Below are 18,101 nucleotides of genomic sequence, written 5' to 3' on the forward strand. Positions count from 1 at the left end.
AAAAAAAAAAAAGATACTAAACGCCCTTTGCAGGGGCTGCCAAAACAGAATATTACAGACTGGGTGACTGAAACAAAATTAATTTATTTTCTTACAATTCTGGAGGCTAGAAACCCAAACTTATTAGCAGGTTTGTTTTTCCTGAGGCCTCTGTCTGACTTGTAGATGGCTACCTTCTTTGTTCCTATATTTTGTACTATATTAAAACATTGTTTTTGTAAAGTTACAAAAAACAGAATGAATTCAACTCATCCTAAAATACAATCAATTGTGAAAAGCAATAGACCATGTGAAATTAGCACCTCCCTCCACTACATTAATCCTCCTAAAGGATTAATACAGTGTTATTACAGATACTTCTTCTAGTTATGGACTAAGACCAAAAAGGAAAGACAGACACATATTAGGGATAATCATATGTAGTGAAAAGAAAAAAAATTCCATAATGCATTTCAAAATAGAGATTAAAAAAGTTTAGAAAAGAAGACTAACTGAAATTTACTTAAGAAAAAGTAGAAAAGTTTGACCTCAAACTAAAGAAAAGATTCATCAAGTCTCTCCAAAGAAGATTCATACTGAGATAGTTCTATAGGTATTAATGATATTTTAAAAGGTACATTTCTATGAAAAATAGATAAAGGAACGTGCACCACTAAAAACTGACACCAGAACCCCGATGCCCCATCTGACGGTGGGGCCTCTTGCTGTTCTGCATTTATGTGGTCCATGTGGCCTTCATTGACTCTGAGCACCTGTGGCTGTATTAGTTGACTGAATTTGGCAGAAAATGGTGCTAGTCCACTACCAGGCCTGGTCATTCAGAAAACTAGCAGCACGCACATCCACCTTCTTAATCCTGCAGGGTCCCAAGCTGCCAGATAAGAAGCCCAATCAGCTTACTGGAGAGAACCTCGCAAGAGGCCCACATGGAGAACAGAGGCCAAGCCATCCAAGTCAGGTCACCAGAGGAATACAACTGCATCAGGGACCCCAAGCAAGATCTGCAGGAACTCCCAGCTGAGCCTGGCAAACCTGCAGAACTGCGAAAGTCAAGAGAGGTGTGGTTTAAAGCCACTGTGTTCGGATAGCTGTTTCATAGGAACAGATGACTGAAAACACCGACAAAGCAGACATATATGTGAATATACACACATCCATCCCCTCTTGCTAAGCACTATAAAACAGCATCACTCAAAGTTGCAAAATTCCACAATAAAATAACAGCAAATCAAATCTTGCAGTTCAATGAATGGTTAACAGCCATGGCCAAGAAGAATGTTACAAATGGACTGTAAGACAGTGCCAACAGTTATATATATGTAATCGTAACTTTAGGGAGTTAAGTGAGAAACCATATATGATCATCACTCAAGTTCCAAAAGTGCACTTGGAAAAAATCATGTTTGTTAATTACCACTGTTTTACTACGGTTTTAAATTTATTTTGAAGTTTCAGGTTGCACCGAGGGAGGCCACAAGTCTTTCCTGGAGAAGCATGGGGTAGAGAGATGAAGAAGACTGTGTCATTCAGGTTGAGTCAGGAAAAGGATAAGCTGCCAGCTATTACCAGCAGTAGTCAACATTTTTCTGAAAGTTCCAGATGACAAAATCAATGTGAAAAAGAAATGACTTTATATAGGAAAGTGGCCAAGTCATCATAATTTACTGCTTTTCAATATTTATCATCCAAAACCAGTTAGAAATTATAACAGAAAAGAAGATTCCATTCACATTAGGAACAAAAACTGGAAAGTATTTCATTGGAAAAACGCCTGAAATGGGATTGTACTTTATATCTGTAATCAGTTAACAGTGGGCACACTGGATGGTGGCATTTAGTAGGTAAAACAGGAACTTACTTTCATTTTCTACATTGTATGTTTTCTTTTATCTTTTTAATTGTGCACTTATTACCTTTAAATAAAAAAACATGTATTTTAAAATTCTAGCCACAACTCTATAGGACCAATCAACATAAATCAATAAAACCTACAAAATTTTAATTTTTCAACCAGTATACATTTACTTCAAGTAAGAAACATACTTATTATTTTATTTTGGGAATGAATCAGAAAAGTACATCATACGGTTTATATACAGGAATGATGCTGGGCTGGCAACAGGGCAATGGCCTTTACCGCAGGTTCCTCCTCACAGCTGACTCACATGGTTCTGGGCTCATGTGGTTCCACATGCTTGGAAGAGCAGAATGCAAGGGAAGTGACCACTGACCTACAGTTAAAACGTCATCCATCCCAATCACTAGGGAAATTTTCTGTTTTGTTTATTGGCAGAGATTCAGATGAAAATCTGATCTGGCTATGAATCTATGGAAGGAATTATTGTAGGGGTCTGTGCTTTCAATGCCCAGGGCACAGGTTCAATCTCTGGTCAGGAAACAGATCCTATGAGCCGCACAGCTCGGAAAAGAATCTGCCAAGGGCTGCCTGCTGACTAAGTATTAATACGTGTGTTGTGAAAATATGCAGACCCATACCCTAGGTAGAGGCTCTCCATAGCTTGACTACTTGAGTATAATTTTAGCCAGAAATATTCCCGTTTAAGAAATGCACTGCACAGAGAGTGCCAGGTACTGGGTTTATCTGTATTTTAAACTTGAATGTCTCTGAGATTACTGAGCTGGTCATGGAGGGGACTGGTGGAGAAAGGCCATTGACCAGCAGGTAGGACCACCTGGTGCTTCTCTGATGCCTATCATTTTATTGGGCAGTAGAAATTGCCCTCCACTTAGCTGATCAGCTTTTCATGTGAGTTTCTGGTCAATGTGACTCTTGGAGGGAAACTGCACAAAATTCCTTTCCTAGCCCCAATCTCAGCTTCCCTTTCCAAAATGGACATCCTGCGACACAAGCTTGCAGCCAGGCACCAGCCAGACCAGCCACCACTGCTGGAAATGGGCAAAGTCCATTGTGTTCTTTAGAGACCACCAGCTCCACTGGCCCATGATTTAGAAACACCAACTTCAGAAATTCAGCTGCCTGGCTTGCATTACAATGCACAATTCCAGCAACAATACAAGAGGCCTCCCTATACATCCAAGTGAAACTTCCTCAATGTTTAGAAGAGATGAACATGTAACAAATGTTTACTTTCATGAAACTAAAACATACAATAGCATTTTGGGAATTGTAGAAACGTTATGATTACAGATATAACTTACTACACAAAGGGGAGAATCCCATAAAATACAAAATAAAACCTCTTGCAAGTTGTGAGGACAGAATGAGAAGATGGCTGTATACTAGCCGGGAAGCATTCTCTTTAAGCACAGCATCTGCTAGAACCCTGATCTTAGACTTCGCTCTAAAGCTGTGGGCAGCAGGGTTGTGTCTGTGGAGGCTCTGTACTGCCAGAGTGCAAATTCTCTTTTGAGAACTGATACTTCAAAGTACAAACATACAACATAGATTCACAAACATGTTTACCATGGAAGGTAACGGAATTATATTCAGAAATGAAATAAAAAAGAAACTAACATCCAAATGAAAAGAAAAAAAAGAAACCATACTCCTCCACCTAGCATTCCTGGTTAAATAATGTCTCAATTTTAGAACCAAAAAGCAGTGGGCCTTGGGGAGGTGGAGAAGTGACTTTGGTTGGGTGCAGTCTCACACCAGGAGGGAGTCTTACAGCCATCCGGCCAGGGGTCATGACAGCACGTGCTCCAGAATGCCTTGTCTAATCAGCTGCTCACACTTCCACCGAGGTAAAAAGTGCTGAGGGGTGGGGGGAGGAAGAGGAATGAAGAGCATTATTTTAAATTACATGTCGTGTCATTAAAAAGCAGCAATGCATGCTGAATATTTCAAACTGCACCAGAGAAGTAGTACAAAGCTAAGCTTATATTTGCTATTTTCATCAACTGAAATTGATGTTACTTAGAGCTATACTAAAATCTGAATTTTATAAACAAATTCATACTTTAAGTTAAATTTAAACTAAAGACTTCTGGATTCTAGTAGGTATTTTCCTTAGTGTTTACATTTTTAGATTTATGCACAGGAAAGCCAGGTAGGTGATCTGGGCCACAGACTACAAGGGATGTGGCAACAGTTCACTAAGAAGGCAAACGGAAGGAGTGTCTTCTCCATTAAACCTCTTGAGGATCTATGTCTGAACAGTCATTCCTCTACTAACAGTGCAACTCTTCTCCCATATTTTTCAAGGATGAAGTCTTTGTAACCCACGGATGCTGGCCACACGCTGTGTGTGAGGAAGATGGTGCCCAGCTAAAGCTCATCCTCCATGTCTCCAGAGAGCACACTGATCTCATTCTGAGGTGGAACGGCATCTCCTGGTCTCATTCCCTCCCAAACAGCAAGGCTTAACACAGAAGGGAACATTTACTAAATTCTGGAGCAGGGAGGTGCAGGGAGTGAGGCCGGAAGACTTTTCAAGCTCACAGGTGGCCAAAGAAACCTCAAAGACTAGACAGACATAGATACTTGAGTAAAAATGAAAAACAGTGCATTAGAAAGTGCAGCATAGAGAACTCTAGAAGGTGAACTGAAGGAGAGAGTATGGCAAGTACTCAAGGAAGCGGACACTACTTCAGCAGCACCGTGTGCCTGACAGTTCTTCACAAACTCAAGGCCTCATGTGGGACCCATGACCAAAGAAACTCCTGCCAACCAGTCATGAAGACCCATGGGCTGAGGACTGATGTCTAACTTAACTGAATTTTTTAAGTCTTACAACTATGAAATGTAAAAAAAAAGAAGAAAAAACACACACACACAAAAAAACCAATGGAGTTGTTCATTAAACAGTTATTCCAATGTCTACTAAGACATTTGTTCTCATTTCTGGGCAATGGGAAACATGCCCCATAGAGTCAAGAATAAAGGACTATATGGTAGGAAAATGTTTCCCTATTAATATTTCACATTATGTGGGTGATCTATAACACAGATTTTATAGAAAACTTATTTCTGATGTGCTCAGACATGTTAGAAGCCTCTTAATGTCCACTACAGTAGCTGATGCTTTTAAGTTACCCCAGTTTTAGAGTGACACTGAGAGACAAAGTCTCATCAAGAGGAAGGCTTCTGCCCACAAACCCTAGGGCCCACATGCCACAACTACCAAACCTGCGTGCTGCCACCGCAGAAGCCCGTGCACCTAGAGCCTGCAGGGACCAGGCAGTCTGACTGCACCCAGAATCCCTACATGATGTTTAAGGGTCAACGGTATTAACCCTTTCTTACTATATGTGACGTTTGCTTCAAGTCTTTAGAAAAAGGATAAAAGGATGTATTATGATAAACTTAATGCCTATGACACAAATGATCATGGCAAGGTGATATTTAGCTACTGACTCCAACATTTCCATCATTCAACACTCTTACGAAATTTAAAGTATACTAAGACAGTAAATACCTGGCTATTTTTTTTTAATAGCACTGAAGTACCATCCTCAACTTCAAATTCTCCGTAGTCTTTTAGACACCGCACCTGAAAAGAAAACCTGATGTATTATAATACCTAAATTATTTTTTGTTATGAAGTAACCATCAAGTAGCTGGGCACTGTACATGTACCTACAGGGAAGTCTTAGGCTCTGTGTGCTTCTTCTCTGTGTAGTTAGGCTTAGTATTCCTTACTGAGGCATACTAGTGGTTCCAGTGTCCACTAGTTCCAATGTCCACTGATGGGGAGGAAGAAAACTGGCAAATCTCTGAATATATGTGTAGGTCAGCACTGACAGCAAGGAAACTGAAGGAGCTGCCAAAGAGAGTTTTGGGTTGGTTTTTCACTTTGATTTCATTTTGTTTTAATAATATGTAAAGTACTTACATGGTTCTAAAGTTAAAACTTTTAAAACAGGTACAGCCAAAAATTTTTAGCTGTTCAATCCCGTTCCCACCACCACCTACAAGTAAAAGTTTTGGCTTGGGTTTACGTTTCCTCCCATTTGTTTTTTGCGCTTCTCTAATATTGATTTTTTTTTTTTTTTTTTTTTTACAAACTGAAGATTTGTGTCAACCCTGCATTGTCAGATAGCAGGATTTTTTAGCAATAAAATATGTATATAATGCTAACACATACTCAATAGACGAGTGCAAGCATAACTTTTACATGCACTGGGAAACCAAAAGATTTGTGTGACATGTTTTAGTGAATATTCGCTTTATTGTGAGTTAGAAACCAAACCTATGGTGTCTCCGAGGTATGCGTATATACAGTAGTATATATTCATATACCCCCCTCCCTTGGACAAAAGTCAACACATTCTATGCATCAAAAAAACACTCATTTTTTAAAAAGGTGTACTTACTTCTATATATAGGCTTTTTGGAGGTTTCATATCCTGTGTGATGTCCAAACCTTCGTCTCCTCCCAAAGACCTCATGTAGGTAGCAAGGGACTTTTTATAACGATTGAACCAGTCCATCTGGAAACATAAAGATGAACATTTGACAAAGCTGTAAGAAAATAAATTTGCAGAAACTGTACACTAAACCTTTCAAAAACAGCACACATGCCCACATGCATCTTTACTATGACCATTCATTCAAACTACAAATATTATTGATTGCCTATTATGAACCAGGCACTGGTACCTAGAACAGTAGGTATTGGTTGAGAGAGTCAGTTCCTAGGCAGGTTGATAGGGAGTCTAGGGGTCCCCAAGGAGAGAGGGGTCTGGAATTCTCAAGGAGGAAGAAAGGACAAACTTTTTTATTTCTCCACATTCCTTAGGATTATATAACAATAATGTATCCTGCCTAAGGACAGTCTTTGGATTCAACCTTCTGTTATCTTACAATGTTAATTATGGGAGTAGACCTGGTCTTTACAAGGATGTATCTTGCCTGAGGACAGTGTTATCTTAAAATGTAAATTATGGGAGTAGGTCTGATGAGGTCTTTACAACCTCCAGATATTCTTTGGATTATATAACTTCATTGTTAACACTAGCAAGCGGGTACTCTTTCTGCCCCCTTCTGATGCCTATGTCAGAAGCTTTCTCTATCTCCTTTATACTTTAATAAAACTTTATTACACAAAAGCTCTGAGCGATCAAGCCTCGTCTCTGGCCCTGGATTGAATTCTCCTCCGGGAGCCAAGAATCCCGGTGTATTCACTTGATTCAACAACAACCTTTCATGGTCATTCTGCATATTGGTACCTAAAAATGCAGAATGATATACCACTTTGAAGGACTGGACAATTCAGTATTATAATAATGTTAACTGATCTATAGATCCAAGTCATTCTCAATCAAAACTCCAATTGTTTTAAAAAAATCGGACTTGACAAAGGAGTCTGAAATTTGCATGGAAATGCAAAAAGCCAAAAATAGTCAAGACACTTGAAAAAAGAAGAACAAAATGGGAAAACTTACTTAAGAAGTATTACAAACTTACAATCATTTAAGCAGTATCAAATCAGTACAAGGACAAATAGACTAAGGCAAAAGAAAGCCCCCCAACAGACATGCAACTTGGCTCATACATTATTCACAAAAATCTATTCCAGTACTGTAGATCTTTGTGAAAGATAAAACAAGATAACTCCAAAAAGACTGTACAGAAAAACATCCTCATAACCTTCACTAGTAAAGTATGTGTGTGCATACATACACACGTACACCCCTCCCTCAGGTTTAATACTTTGCCAGAACGAATCTCAGGACCCAGGAAAGCACTGTCCTGACATTCACTGTTGTACTGTAGTGAAAGGAATACAAATTAGAACCAGCCAAAGGAAGAGACACCCAGGGTGAGGTATGGGAGAGTCCCAAATGTGAAGCTTTGATGCAACCCACTCCAGTACTGTTGCTTGGAAAATCCCATGGACGGAGGAGCCTGGTAGGCTGCAGTCCATGGGGTCGCCAAGGGCAAGACTGAGCGACTTTACTTTCACTTTTCACTTTCATGCATTGGAGAAGGAAATGGCAACCCACTCCAGTATTCTTGCCTGGAGAATCCCAGGGACAGAGGAGCCTAGTGGGCTGCCGTCTATGGGGTCACACAGAGTCGGACACGACTGAGGTGACTTAGCAGCAGCAGCACCCTGAGGGATCAGGACACACCACCCTCTGGGCACACTGATGTGGAACAATGCACACGATATTGTGTCAACCAGGGAAGCTTACACAACTCTGGAGTGTCATGACATAGGCTGCATTGATTGATCAAACCATGATGCAATGAATCACAGGTGATGGAGCCCTCCTTCTAGCTCCCCTCTCCTCTCTGCAATGATATGCTATGCTATGCTAAGTCGCTTCAGTTGTGTCTGACTCTGTGCGACCCCATAGACGGCAGCCCACCAGGCTCCGCCGTCCCTGGGATTCTCCAGGCAAGAATACTGGAGTGGGTTGCCATTTCCTTCTCCAATGCATGAAAGAGAAAAGTGAAAGTGAAGTTGCTCAGTCGTGTCCGACTCTTAGTGACCCCATGGACTGCAGCCTACCAGGCTCCTCCGTCCATGGGATTTTCCAGGCAAGAGTACTGGAGTGGGGTGCCATTGCCTTCTAGAGGCTAAAAGCCTCAAACCTGAAGGGAGAATGGGAACCTCTGAATTTGTAGCCAGTTGGTCAGAAGGGAGAGTGTCCCTGGGAACCCCCAAACCATGGCTGGCGTCTGAAGTGAGGGCAGTCTTAACCTATGAAGTTTGGTCTAACTAGGTAGTTAGTGTCCGAAGTCACTGAAGCAGATGCTATGACCTTCACTTTGTAAATGATGGAATTTAGGCACAGGGAGGGATGGAGTCACCTGCCTAGGATCTCACAGAAATAGAGCCAAGGTTTCTACACGAGTTTGCTTGCCTTCAATCTTGTGTCCTTAAATATTGTGCCTCAGTGACTGGATAAATCAAGAATTCATCACACATTCACAAAGATAAGCAAAGTACGTGTGTGCGTGCGGAGTCTCTTCAGTCGTGTCCAATTCTCTGTGACCCTATGGACTGTAGCCTGCCAAGGTCCTCCATCTGTGGGATTATCCAGGCAAGAATACTGGAGTGGGTTGCCAAGCCCTCCTCCAGGGGATCTTCCCGACCCAAGGATAGAACTCACATCACTTACGTCTCCTGCACTGGCAGGCAAGTTCTTTACCACAAGCGCCACCTGGGAAGCCCCAAGCAAAGTATGTACACACACATATTTTATGAAAAACCTCTAAATAATAACGCCAGTTTTGAATCCTACTGATGGATCACTAGCAGCTAATATAACGGGACCCTTTGTTAAGTAATAGTAGTTTTCCATGCAGCATTTAGAATCACTCCTACCATTCTCAAACAGACCAAAAACTACTGAAAAGCAAATGTTAAAACAAAAAGACAAATACTATAAATACTATTAGCAAACCATGCCAGGGGGCTTCCCTTATAGCTCAGTTGGTAAAGAATCTGCCTGCAATGCAGGAGACCCAGGTTCAATCCCTGGGTTGGGAAGATCCCCTGGAGAAGGAACTGGCAACCCACTTCAGTATTCTTGCCTAGAGAACCCTCATGGACAGAGGAGGCTGGCGGGCTACAGTCCATGGGATCATAAGAGTCGGACACGACTTAGCGACTAAACCACCACAAACAATGCCAGAAGCTCAGCCAGTTTCTGAATTTACAAATTTGAATAAGAACACTAACTTACTTCTTCAGCAGACATGTGAAATCGTAAAGCACTTGGCAAGACACTGCCATATTCCCACCTGAGTGCTCTAATCCGAAGCAGCCGGTCATACCTAGAACATTAATACGGTATTGGATCAGAGGCTGTCTTGATCAGGAGAGGCTTAAGACTCAACCACCAGAAGGTAACATGTAGACTTTGATTTGATTCCAGAGGCAAACAAACCACTGTAAGAGGACACCTTCGGGACAACGTGGAAAATAAGAATAGACTGGATGGATGCTGTGAAGGTATGTTCACTGCTCTATGTGTGAGAACTATACAGAGGTCATGTGAGAAAAGGCCCCAAAGGCCCTTATTTCTTAAAGATGCATACGAAACCATTCAGTGGTAAAATGTCTAATGTTTAGCATAGACACATAAAAAAAGATGAAGCAATTATGGCAAAATGTTAAGAACTGTGACCTATATGATGGCTCCATGGGGGGTTGTAATATTATTCCCTAGTTTTAAGAATACTGTAATTTTCCATAATAAAAAATGTTTAAGTGGAAAGAGAAAATTCAGAATGTCATAAAAGAGAGACAACTCTAAGAATTTCTGACACCCACTTGGATGGGAACCCGCCACTGCTCCCTGCCACCCCCGCAAACACAGAGACGCTCACAGGTAGGCTACAGTGCAGCGCTGATTTCTTAGCAAAGAGCAGTGTCGAAACTTGATGGTTGGTATCAAATCACCTCGTCCACTTGACTTTGCTTCATTCCTGGTAAAACATTTAAGGAAAGACTGTCTACTGAATACAGGTTAAATTTTCAAAGTCAGCTAACAACTAACTCCATACTTGTTTTTAGCCATTTATGTCAGTAGTTAACCTGACTACTAAATAGTACCTGCCTCCACATTGGAGCTTTTGCTAACAGAATAAAATAGAAAAGAGCCAGGGAATTCCCTGGTGGTCCAGTGGTTAAGACACCGCACTTTCACTGCTGAGGGCACAGGTTCAGTCCCTGGTCAGGGAACTAAGGCCCTGCAAGCTGTGTGGACAAACTTAAATTCTTTAAAAAAAAAAAAAAAAAAAAAAAATTAAAAATACCTAACTAATTTGCCTAGGATCATACTCCCATTGTTTTGTTTAGCCATGTGGCACATTGTGTTTTGCACACGGATTAATTTCCATCGTCTCCAAAAGACAACTTTTTGCCTCACTTTTTAGAATCCCTTTTTCATGCTGGGACAGGAGATCAAGTATCATGGGGCATAAGGTTATGGCCTCACATCGTGTTCTCATCCTACGTTAGATTTATTCTCCATGTTGCTTATAGTGTGCTCTTGATTATAATGAAATAGCACAAATAAAATACACCCAATTAACATCAAAGTATTTGATTAAATACACAAGAACTTCCTTAAAAAATTCACATTTCCATGTGAGCAATTAAATAGGAATAGATTTCTTCTGACAAAGAATTTTAACCAGAAACTGATAATAGTGACTGTCCTGCCCAGAACCAAACTAGGAGGATAGGGCACAGAATTTTTGGGGATCATGAATTTCCCAATGGTATGAATACAGGAAAGTCATTCCCTTACTGGACCAAGGCCTGTTCAGTTACCTCCTAAATAGGTCTGTAAACTGTTCTCTTTTTCCCTAGTCTGGCTCACCCTTCCTATCACCTGCATGACCACCATTTTCCCTCTCAGTCCCACCATCCACTGTCCACATGGCGGCCAGGGTGATTGTTAGAACACAAACATGCCACCACCTCCCCCACATGCTTAAAAATCTCACCTGGTGTCGCCCTTTGCCTGCTCACTAAGTTTCAGCCACACTGGCCTTTGGTAATGATCAGGTCTCTGAGCATCCCACCCTCTTTCATGACTCAGGGCCTTTGCACATGCTGTTTCTTCCACCTAGAAATGCTCTGTGCCCACAATTACTTCCTCACTAAAACCTACTTATTCAGGCTCCAGCTGAAGTGTCTCTTCCTTGGAGACAATTTCCAGGATTTCTCAATCTACTAATATTTTCAGTGCATTACTCTCTTCACAGCATTTTCCTTCACAGCTGGTAGTCCCACCTGGTTTACCTCTTTCTATGGTATCAAATCCTTCCAAATCCTCATTCTCATAAAATGAGATAAGGACTCTAAAGTCAAATGCTCCTCCACCCATCCAAGAAATAGTTCTTGATCTTCAACTATGTTTGCACTTTAGGGTCCTTCACACAGGGAGAAAATTTTGGGTTTACCCTCTTGATTTCTGCTGTTTACAGTTGAAACACCAGAGCCCTTTATCAGCTCATAACTGTTGAGTGCATATCTGTTGCATGAACAAATGAATGACTTGGGAACCTGAGTTCAGGACTTTCCATTTCCCTTACATTTACTGCAGACCTCTTGCACACCAGTTCCTCGTTCATCGGTATCTATCATTAAACACAGTCACTGCAAAGTGTTTCTACTCTTCTGTGTAATCCACAAACCTTAACAACACGCTACTCATTTCTATGTCTAACTAACTGATGAAAACACTACCTAACAAGGCCAAGGATGAAATCTCATGTTGCAGACAGACTTCTCTCCAGGTTGAGCTCTCAATACCTCATTTTTCCTCCAGCAGTCAGTGCTCTTGTGTCTTATTCTTCACCCAGTCACAGGATCCTCTGAAGTCTGTTGTTCAGCCCAGATTCTCCACTGTGCCAACTACCATGGTTGGCTCTAAATAGTCTGCAACTCCAGAACCCTTTAACATACCAAGCTGTAACGTTCTGCAGCACGAATTCCCAGGGAATTTCACTCAAGCTTTTGGAAGTCACTGCTGCTCCTGCTAAATTTGCAAACTGCCTGTTCTCCCTTTAAACCAGTAAGGCCTCACCTGATGGAAACAACACACTTCACTCGTTAGGTCTGTTACTTGCTCCTGTCTCATCTCTTTTGGATCCACCCTAAATCCTTTCAAGTCACACCAGTCAAACAGTAACTATTTATCAAACACCTACCATGTGCCAAGCTCTATTTGGTCCCTACAGACATAACAATCATTAACACAAATCCTACTTCTGTATAGCTAGGGAATGATCAGGGTCACAGAGAATTAAAAAAACCAAATCATATCTTTTTAGATATGAATATTAAGATGATCTGACTTCAATATTGTATTTCTTAAATTCTTTTAAAATATCAAGCTTACCAACTTACACATCAGATTGGTTTTGCTCGTATAAAGCTTTCATCTCCTCCAGAACTTGCCTCAGTCCATCTTCCTGGAACATATAAAATTACACTCATTAATTCCCCCACCAAGTTTGTAGCAATACTTTATGCTTATGTACCTTATGAAAAACCAATAGTCCTTCCACACCTACTAAGATGGCTATAATAACAAGTGTTGGAGAGGATGGGGAGAAACTGGAACCCTTCTACAATGCAGGTTGGAATGCAAAATGGTACAGCCCTATAGAAAACAGCTGTGTGGGTCCACAAAAAGTTAAATTTAGAATTACCACATTATCCAGCAATTCCTCTTCTAGGTATACACTCAAGAAAACTGCAAACCTAAGTTCATACAAAAACTTATGCACAAATATGCAGAGCAGCATTATTCATAACAGCCAAAAAGTGGAAACAATCCAAATGTCCAATTGATGAACAGATAAGCCAAAACGGTATGTCCATTCAATGGAATATTACTCAGTCAAAAAAAGAAGTGCTGATACATACAACAACATGAACTTCGAAAACACTGCTTAGTGAAATAAGCCAGACAGAAAAGGACAAATACTGTATGATTCCACTTATCTGAAATGTCTAGAATAGGCAAACTCATAGAAACAAAGTAGATTAGAGGTTACCAGGCTGAGGGGGAAGGAGTGGGGAGTTACTGCTTAAAGGCTATAGAGTTTATTTGGGGTTATGAAAAAGCTTTGGAAATAGGGGTGATAGCTTTGGAAACGTAATTAATAACATAATTAATGCCACTGAAATGTACACAGAAAAATGGTTAGAAATGGCAAAGTTTAAGTTATGTATCGTTTACCACAATTAAAAAAAAAAAAAAAAAGGAATGAATTGCCAACAAAATACACAGTCAACAGACTGGGCTGAGAAGTCAGACAGAAAGGAGTACATACTGTATGCTTCTAACTGGCCCGGTACAGAAAAGTTTGCAATTCCTGGCATGCTGACTCCAAAAATACAATAAAAAAGACAAATATAATCTGTAGGGGAAGGAAAATCCTTGGTTGCCTAGGGCTGCAGATGGGAGGTAGCTAGTGCCACAAAAGAGAAAAGGGAATCCTTGGGATAGCAGAAATCTTGGTTGGGTTGCTGGTTACAAGGATTGTATACATTTGTCAAAACTCAAAGGTCTATTAAAATGTGTACTGTATTGTATATAAATTATACCTCAGTAAAATTAATGACAAAAAACCAATAGTCTACAGAAGTAATAACACATGACAAAAGCATGTAAATAACTTATTATTTATTGGAAAAGAATCTTAAAAGGTTATTACCCAAAAAACCCCCAAAAAACCTACACACTGCTAGGATAGAAAACAGAAAGGTCAAAGGAGTTTTTCTGCTATCTACTTGGGCAAATTTCTAAAAAACTTCCCTTGGAAGGATAAAAACATTAGAATTATAAAATTCATAAATGTTATACAATGTCTGTCAAAAAGCAACCCCTACACCTGAAACACTGTAAATAAACTATATTTCAATTAAAATTTTTACACACACACACACACAAAACCCAATAATTCTATAACAATGACAACCAAACACACACACACACACACACACACAAAACCTCCATACAAAACAACGATAAGCAACCCATCTACTTTTAGAGCCAAAATATATGCATTAGCAAAAATGTTTTAGCACTACTGGTATAATTACAAAATTACACTCCTTAACCCTGCTTGAATGTAAGAAATCATTTCTAATGAAAAATGAAAGCATGACTTCTACTTTTTCTTTCATCAACTGGTTAAAAAGATATCATGGAAAAGTCTGATTTACTAGAATTCAGTTAAATATTCCTTTTATCACAAATATTATTTGAAGGAACAGCTGAAACTCTTGCACAATTAGGAGATCGGCAGGTATACAAAAGACAAGCATGAAATAAACTTGTAAAGATACAACCAAGTCCTCAGATTTAAAATTTTATTTCTTTCTTTAAGACTTAGATTTTTAAAATTTACACTGGGAGTTGCATCATTTTGTGCTCCCACCTCCAGCTGTGAGCCCCTGGGAACTCAAGATAATTTTCCTAAAGTCTCAAATGATTATCAGTTCTGCATATCCAAAGTGCATCATTCCAGTTTGTCAAACACAGCACCTAACCATGAGGGATTCTGGGATAAACAAGGCAGAGTCCCTGCTCTAAACCAGCTACTATCTGCTGGGGAGGAATGATTCTCGAAAGCATGTATTGGTCAAGGGTGTTAGGGGTCAATCAGATCAAGATCAATTCTTAGTCTAACCCAGCTAAGCTGTCCCAGTGGCCAGCCCCCAAAGGCAGGCACAACTGCAAGAAAAGGTGCAGTCTAAGACCCAGAAAAGCCAGGATTTTACACTTCTAAGAAACCAACACTTAAAATCTAAGCGAAAGACAGCTGGACTATCAGTCTGAAAAGCCAGCACCTGTGGGAAGTCTCTGTGCCTTTGGGCTGGTTCCTTCCTATGTCTTCCCACTCTAGTGGGGCCATATAGGAAAGCCTCCACCTCTCTCAAACATCTGGCTTAAAACTCAGCATTCATAAAACTAAGATCATGGTACCCGGTCTCATCACTTCATGGCAAACAGATGGGGAAAAAATGGAATCAGGGGCAGAATTTATCTTCTTGGGCTCCTAAGTCACTGCAGATGGTGACTGCAGCCATGAAATTAAAAGACGCTTGCTCCTTGGAAGAAAAGCAATGACAAGCCTAGAGAGCATTTTAAAAAGCAGAGGTACCACTTTGCAGACAAAGGGCCCTATAGTCAAAGCTATGGTTTTTCCAGTAGTCATGTACGGATATGAGAGTTGGACCATAAAGGAGGCTGAGCACCCAAGAACTGATGCTTTTCAATTTTGGTGCTAGAGAAGACTCTTGAGAGTCCCTTGGGCAGCAAGGAAATCAAACTAGTCAATCCTAAAGGAAATCAACCCTGAATATTCCTTGGAAGGAATAATGCCGATGCTGAAGCTCCAATACTTTGGCCACCTGATGTAAAGAGCTGATTCATTGGAAAAGACCCTGATGCTGGGAAAGATTGAGGGTAGGACAAAAGAGAAGGGGGCTACAGGGGGTGAAATGGTTGGATGACATAACTGACCCAATGGACATGAATTTGAGCAAAGTCAGGGAGACAGTGAAGGACAGGGAAGCCTGGCCTGCTGCAGTCCATGGGGTCACAAATACTGGGGCATGACTTACGGACTGAACAGCAGCAACAACAACCCCTCTGCGTTCTGTGTCTCCAGTGAACCTCCCGCTGTGGTCTCCTTTTTAGATAAGGTAACTGCCTGAAGTTGCAAGAATAACAGACTGGAAATCTGTTCAAGAAAACTGTTCAAGTTGAGGCTCCGCTTCCAACACGCCCCAAGTTCAGACAAGCCCTTTAACTTGATCCTTAATTCCAGCAGCTCAGTTTTCCTATTTGTTAAATAACCCAAGGTCAGACTAACTGCTCTTGATTATTCAAAACTCACCTTACCCAGACGCTCTTCTGCTGACCGCCAGATGTTTACTCTGCTACCTGAGTGAAGCCTCCAGAGACTCCGGTCTCTCCACTCCCCGGCTACTCCTCTCACCTCCACCCCTGTCCTCGTACCTACCAGTCCTGTCGTCTTAGGACACGGTGTTCAGGGCCCCCCGACCGGGCTGTGGACCACATCCATTTTCTTCTGTGGTCTATTTATAACCCACTCAGAACCAGTCTTTCTTCTATCCGGTCCATTCCCCAAAGTGATGCGACAGCTATCAAAACACAGAGTAATCCCGTCGCTCCTCTGAAATGCCTTGTAGTGACAAGCAAACCTCCCGGCCCCGGAGCCCCCTTGCTGCCCGCCCTTCGCCGGCGGGGAGGGGAGGGTATTTGCACGGCCGGCTCCCCGGTGGGGCTACACTCACCGCAGCCCTCAGGGCGCGGCCCTAACGCCCGGGCTACGCCGGTCCACACCTTCCCGGTGTAACTCACACCTGAACTCTAGCACCCCGTTTCCCGATCTCTCTGCGCCTCACCGGGGCGAGACGCCCACCGCCCAGCCCGCGCGCACCGCAGCTACGAGGACGCCGGCGGCGGCGGGAGACCAGGGCGGGGGTCGGGGGCGCGAGGAGAGTGGCGGTAACCCCCTGCGCTCGCTGGAAGCCACCAAAACCGACCTGCCCACGACCTTCCCACAACCATGGAGGGGAACCACAGGCACACCCGCCATCTCGCTCTGGGTTGTGCAGCCCCAGAGAAGCGCCCTGGGGAGGACCCCGCCCTCACGTTGAAAGCAGGCAGCCTTCCCTCGGCCGCGCGGTGCAGCTCCCGGACCAGCTCCATGGCCTTCTCGCAGAACATGGCCCAGGCACCGGGCCCTTTGGACCCCAGGCTCTCAGCCGAAGTGCCACCTCACTATTTCCTACTGCTTCGGCTCCTATTGTTCCCAGGCGCGCGCAGTACCGACCCCACCTCCGCCCCATTTTGGCGCCAAAACAGCGACTAATAGGAGAACACTGCCGGCCTCCGGGCTACGGTGGCCGCCAGGGGACATTTGCCTCCGCGGTGCAGCCGCAGTGCGGCAGAGCGTCTCCCTGGGGCGGTTGCGGGCCTCAGTCCGGCTTCGGCCCCACGCAGCTGTCCAGGCCTCGGTCCAAGCTCAGGCTGAGCGGCAGGACAGCTCTCACGCAGCCCAACTCGGGATGGGCGCACGCTCGATCGTCCGTTGGATTCAGTCATTCTCATTTTGGTTGACAGTGTGCGTACCTTGAGGTCTAGAAGGCAGGCCCGGAAAAGGTGGGCATTGATGTTGGGACCCAGCGTTGCGTTCTGTTCGGTTTTGCAGTGTGGGTTTTTTGTGTTTTAACAAAGGGAAAACAACTTTTATTCGGTAGCTCTTGTGTGCTAGGCCTAGACTGTGACATTCTTCATGTAATTCTCATGGTTAGCCCTAACGTGGTGGTGAAGATTCTTGGCGCTGAGTAGGAAATGGAAGTTAGATAACTTGCCCAGGGTCACACAGTTCATAAAGGGACAGACCCTGTATTTCAGTCTTCCACTCTACAGCATCACCTTTGATATTAAACCTGTCATTTAAATACGTGTAAATTAACTCACAAGGTGGGAGAGGGGATTATTGCCATGGATTAATATGAATACACATAGCCATATTCTCACCTGCATGATTATGGAAATTTGCATATCCACATAGAATCAAAGGTGGGATTTACTACTATAGAAAGAATTCATATTATTTGGCTTTTTTTTTGGCTCCGCTGCAAGGCTTAATGGCAGCTTAG

General features: G+C 42.3%; 1 protein-coding gene, 1 long non-coding RNA gene and 1 other non-coding gene across 4 annotated transcripts in view; 2 read left to right on the top strand and 1 right to left on the bottom strand.

Annotated features, from left to right (window-relative positions):
- The window catches only part of LOC112578778, a 27,978-nt gene extending 23,094 nt beyond the window's left edge, over positions 1 to 4,884 (top strand). Inside the window, exon 2 of the long non-coding RNA XR_003103112.3 lies at positions 4,187 to 4,884. This is a non-coding gene — a long non-coding RNA (uncharacterized LOC112578778). The remainder of the gene's footprint in view (positions 1 to 4,186) is intronic.
- LOC102398089 (DNA replication complex GINS protein PSF1) lies at positions 1,652 to 17,296 on the bottom strand. 2 transcript variants are annotated; one of them, XM_006045433.4, is made up of 8 exons: positions 17,089 to 17,241; positions 16,433 to 16,574; positions 12,801 to 12,865; positions 10,268 to 10,366; positions 9,622 to 9,712; positions 6,298 to 6,414; positions 5,400 to 5,474; positions 1,652 to 3,736 (listed from the first exon to the last, which is right to left on the bottom strand). In XM_006045433.4, exons 3-8 carry the CDS (start codon positions 12,833 to 12,835, stop codon positions 3,668 to 3,670), a joined length of 486 nt encoding a protein of 161 aa, XP_006045495.1. In that variant the 5' UTR covers positions 12,836 to 12,865; positions 16,433 to 16,574; positions 17,089 to 17,241; the 3' UTR covers positions 1,652 to 3,667. The 2 variants fall into 2 exon arrangements, with proteins under 2 accessions (XP_006045495.1, XP_006045493.1); XM_006045431.4 differs by lacking the exon at positions 16,433 to 16,574 and having other exon boundaries at positions 17,089 to 17,296.
- Positions 10,550 to 10,622, top strand: TRNAE-UUC. The gene has a single exon. It is a non-coding gene; the product is annotated as a tRNA-Glu (tRNA).
- Positions 17,297 to 18,101: the final 805 nt, after the last annotated feature.

Source organism: Bubalus bubalis, chromosome 14 (genome assembly GCF_019923935.1).
Source record: "Bubalus bubalis isolate 160015118507 breed Murrah chromosome 14, NDDB_SH_1, whole genome shotgun sequence".
Classification (NCBI taxonomy): Eukaryota; Metazoa; Chordata; class Mammalia; order Artiodactyla; family Bovidae; genus Bubalus; species Bubalus bubalis.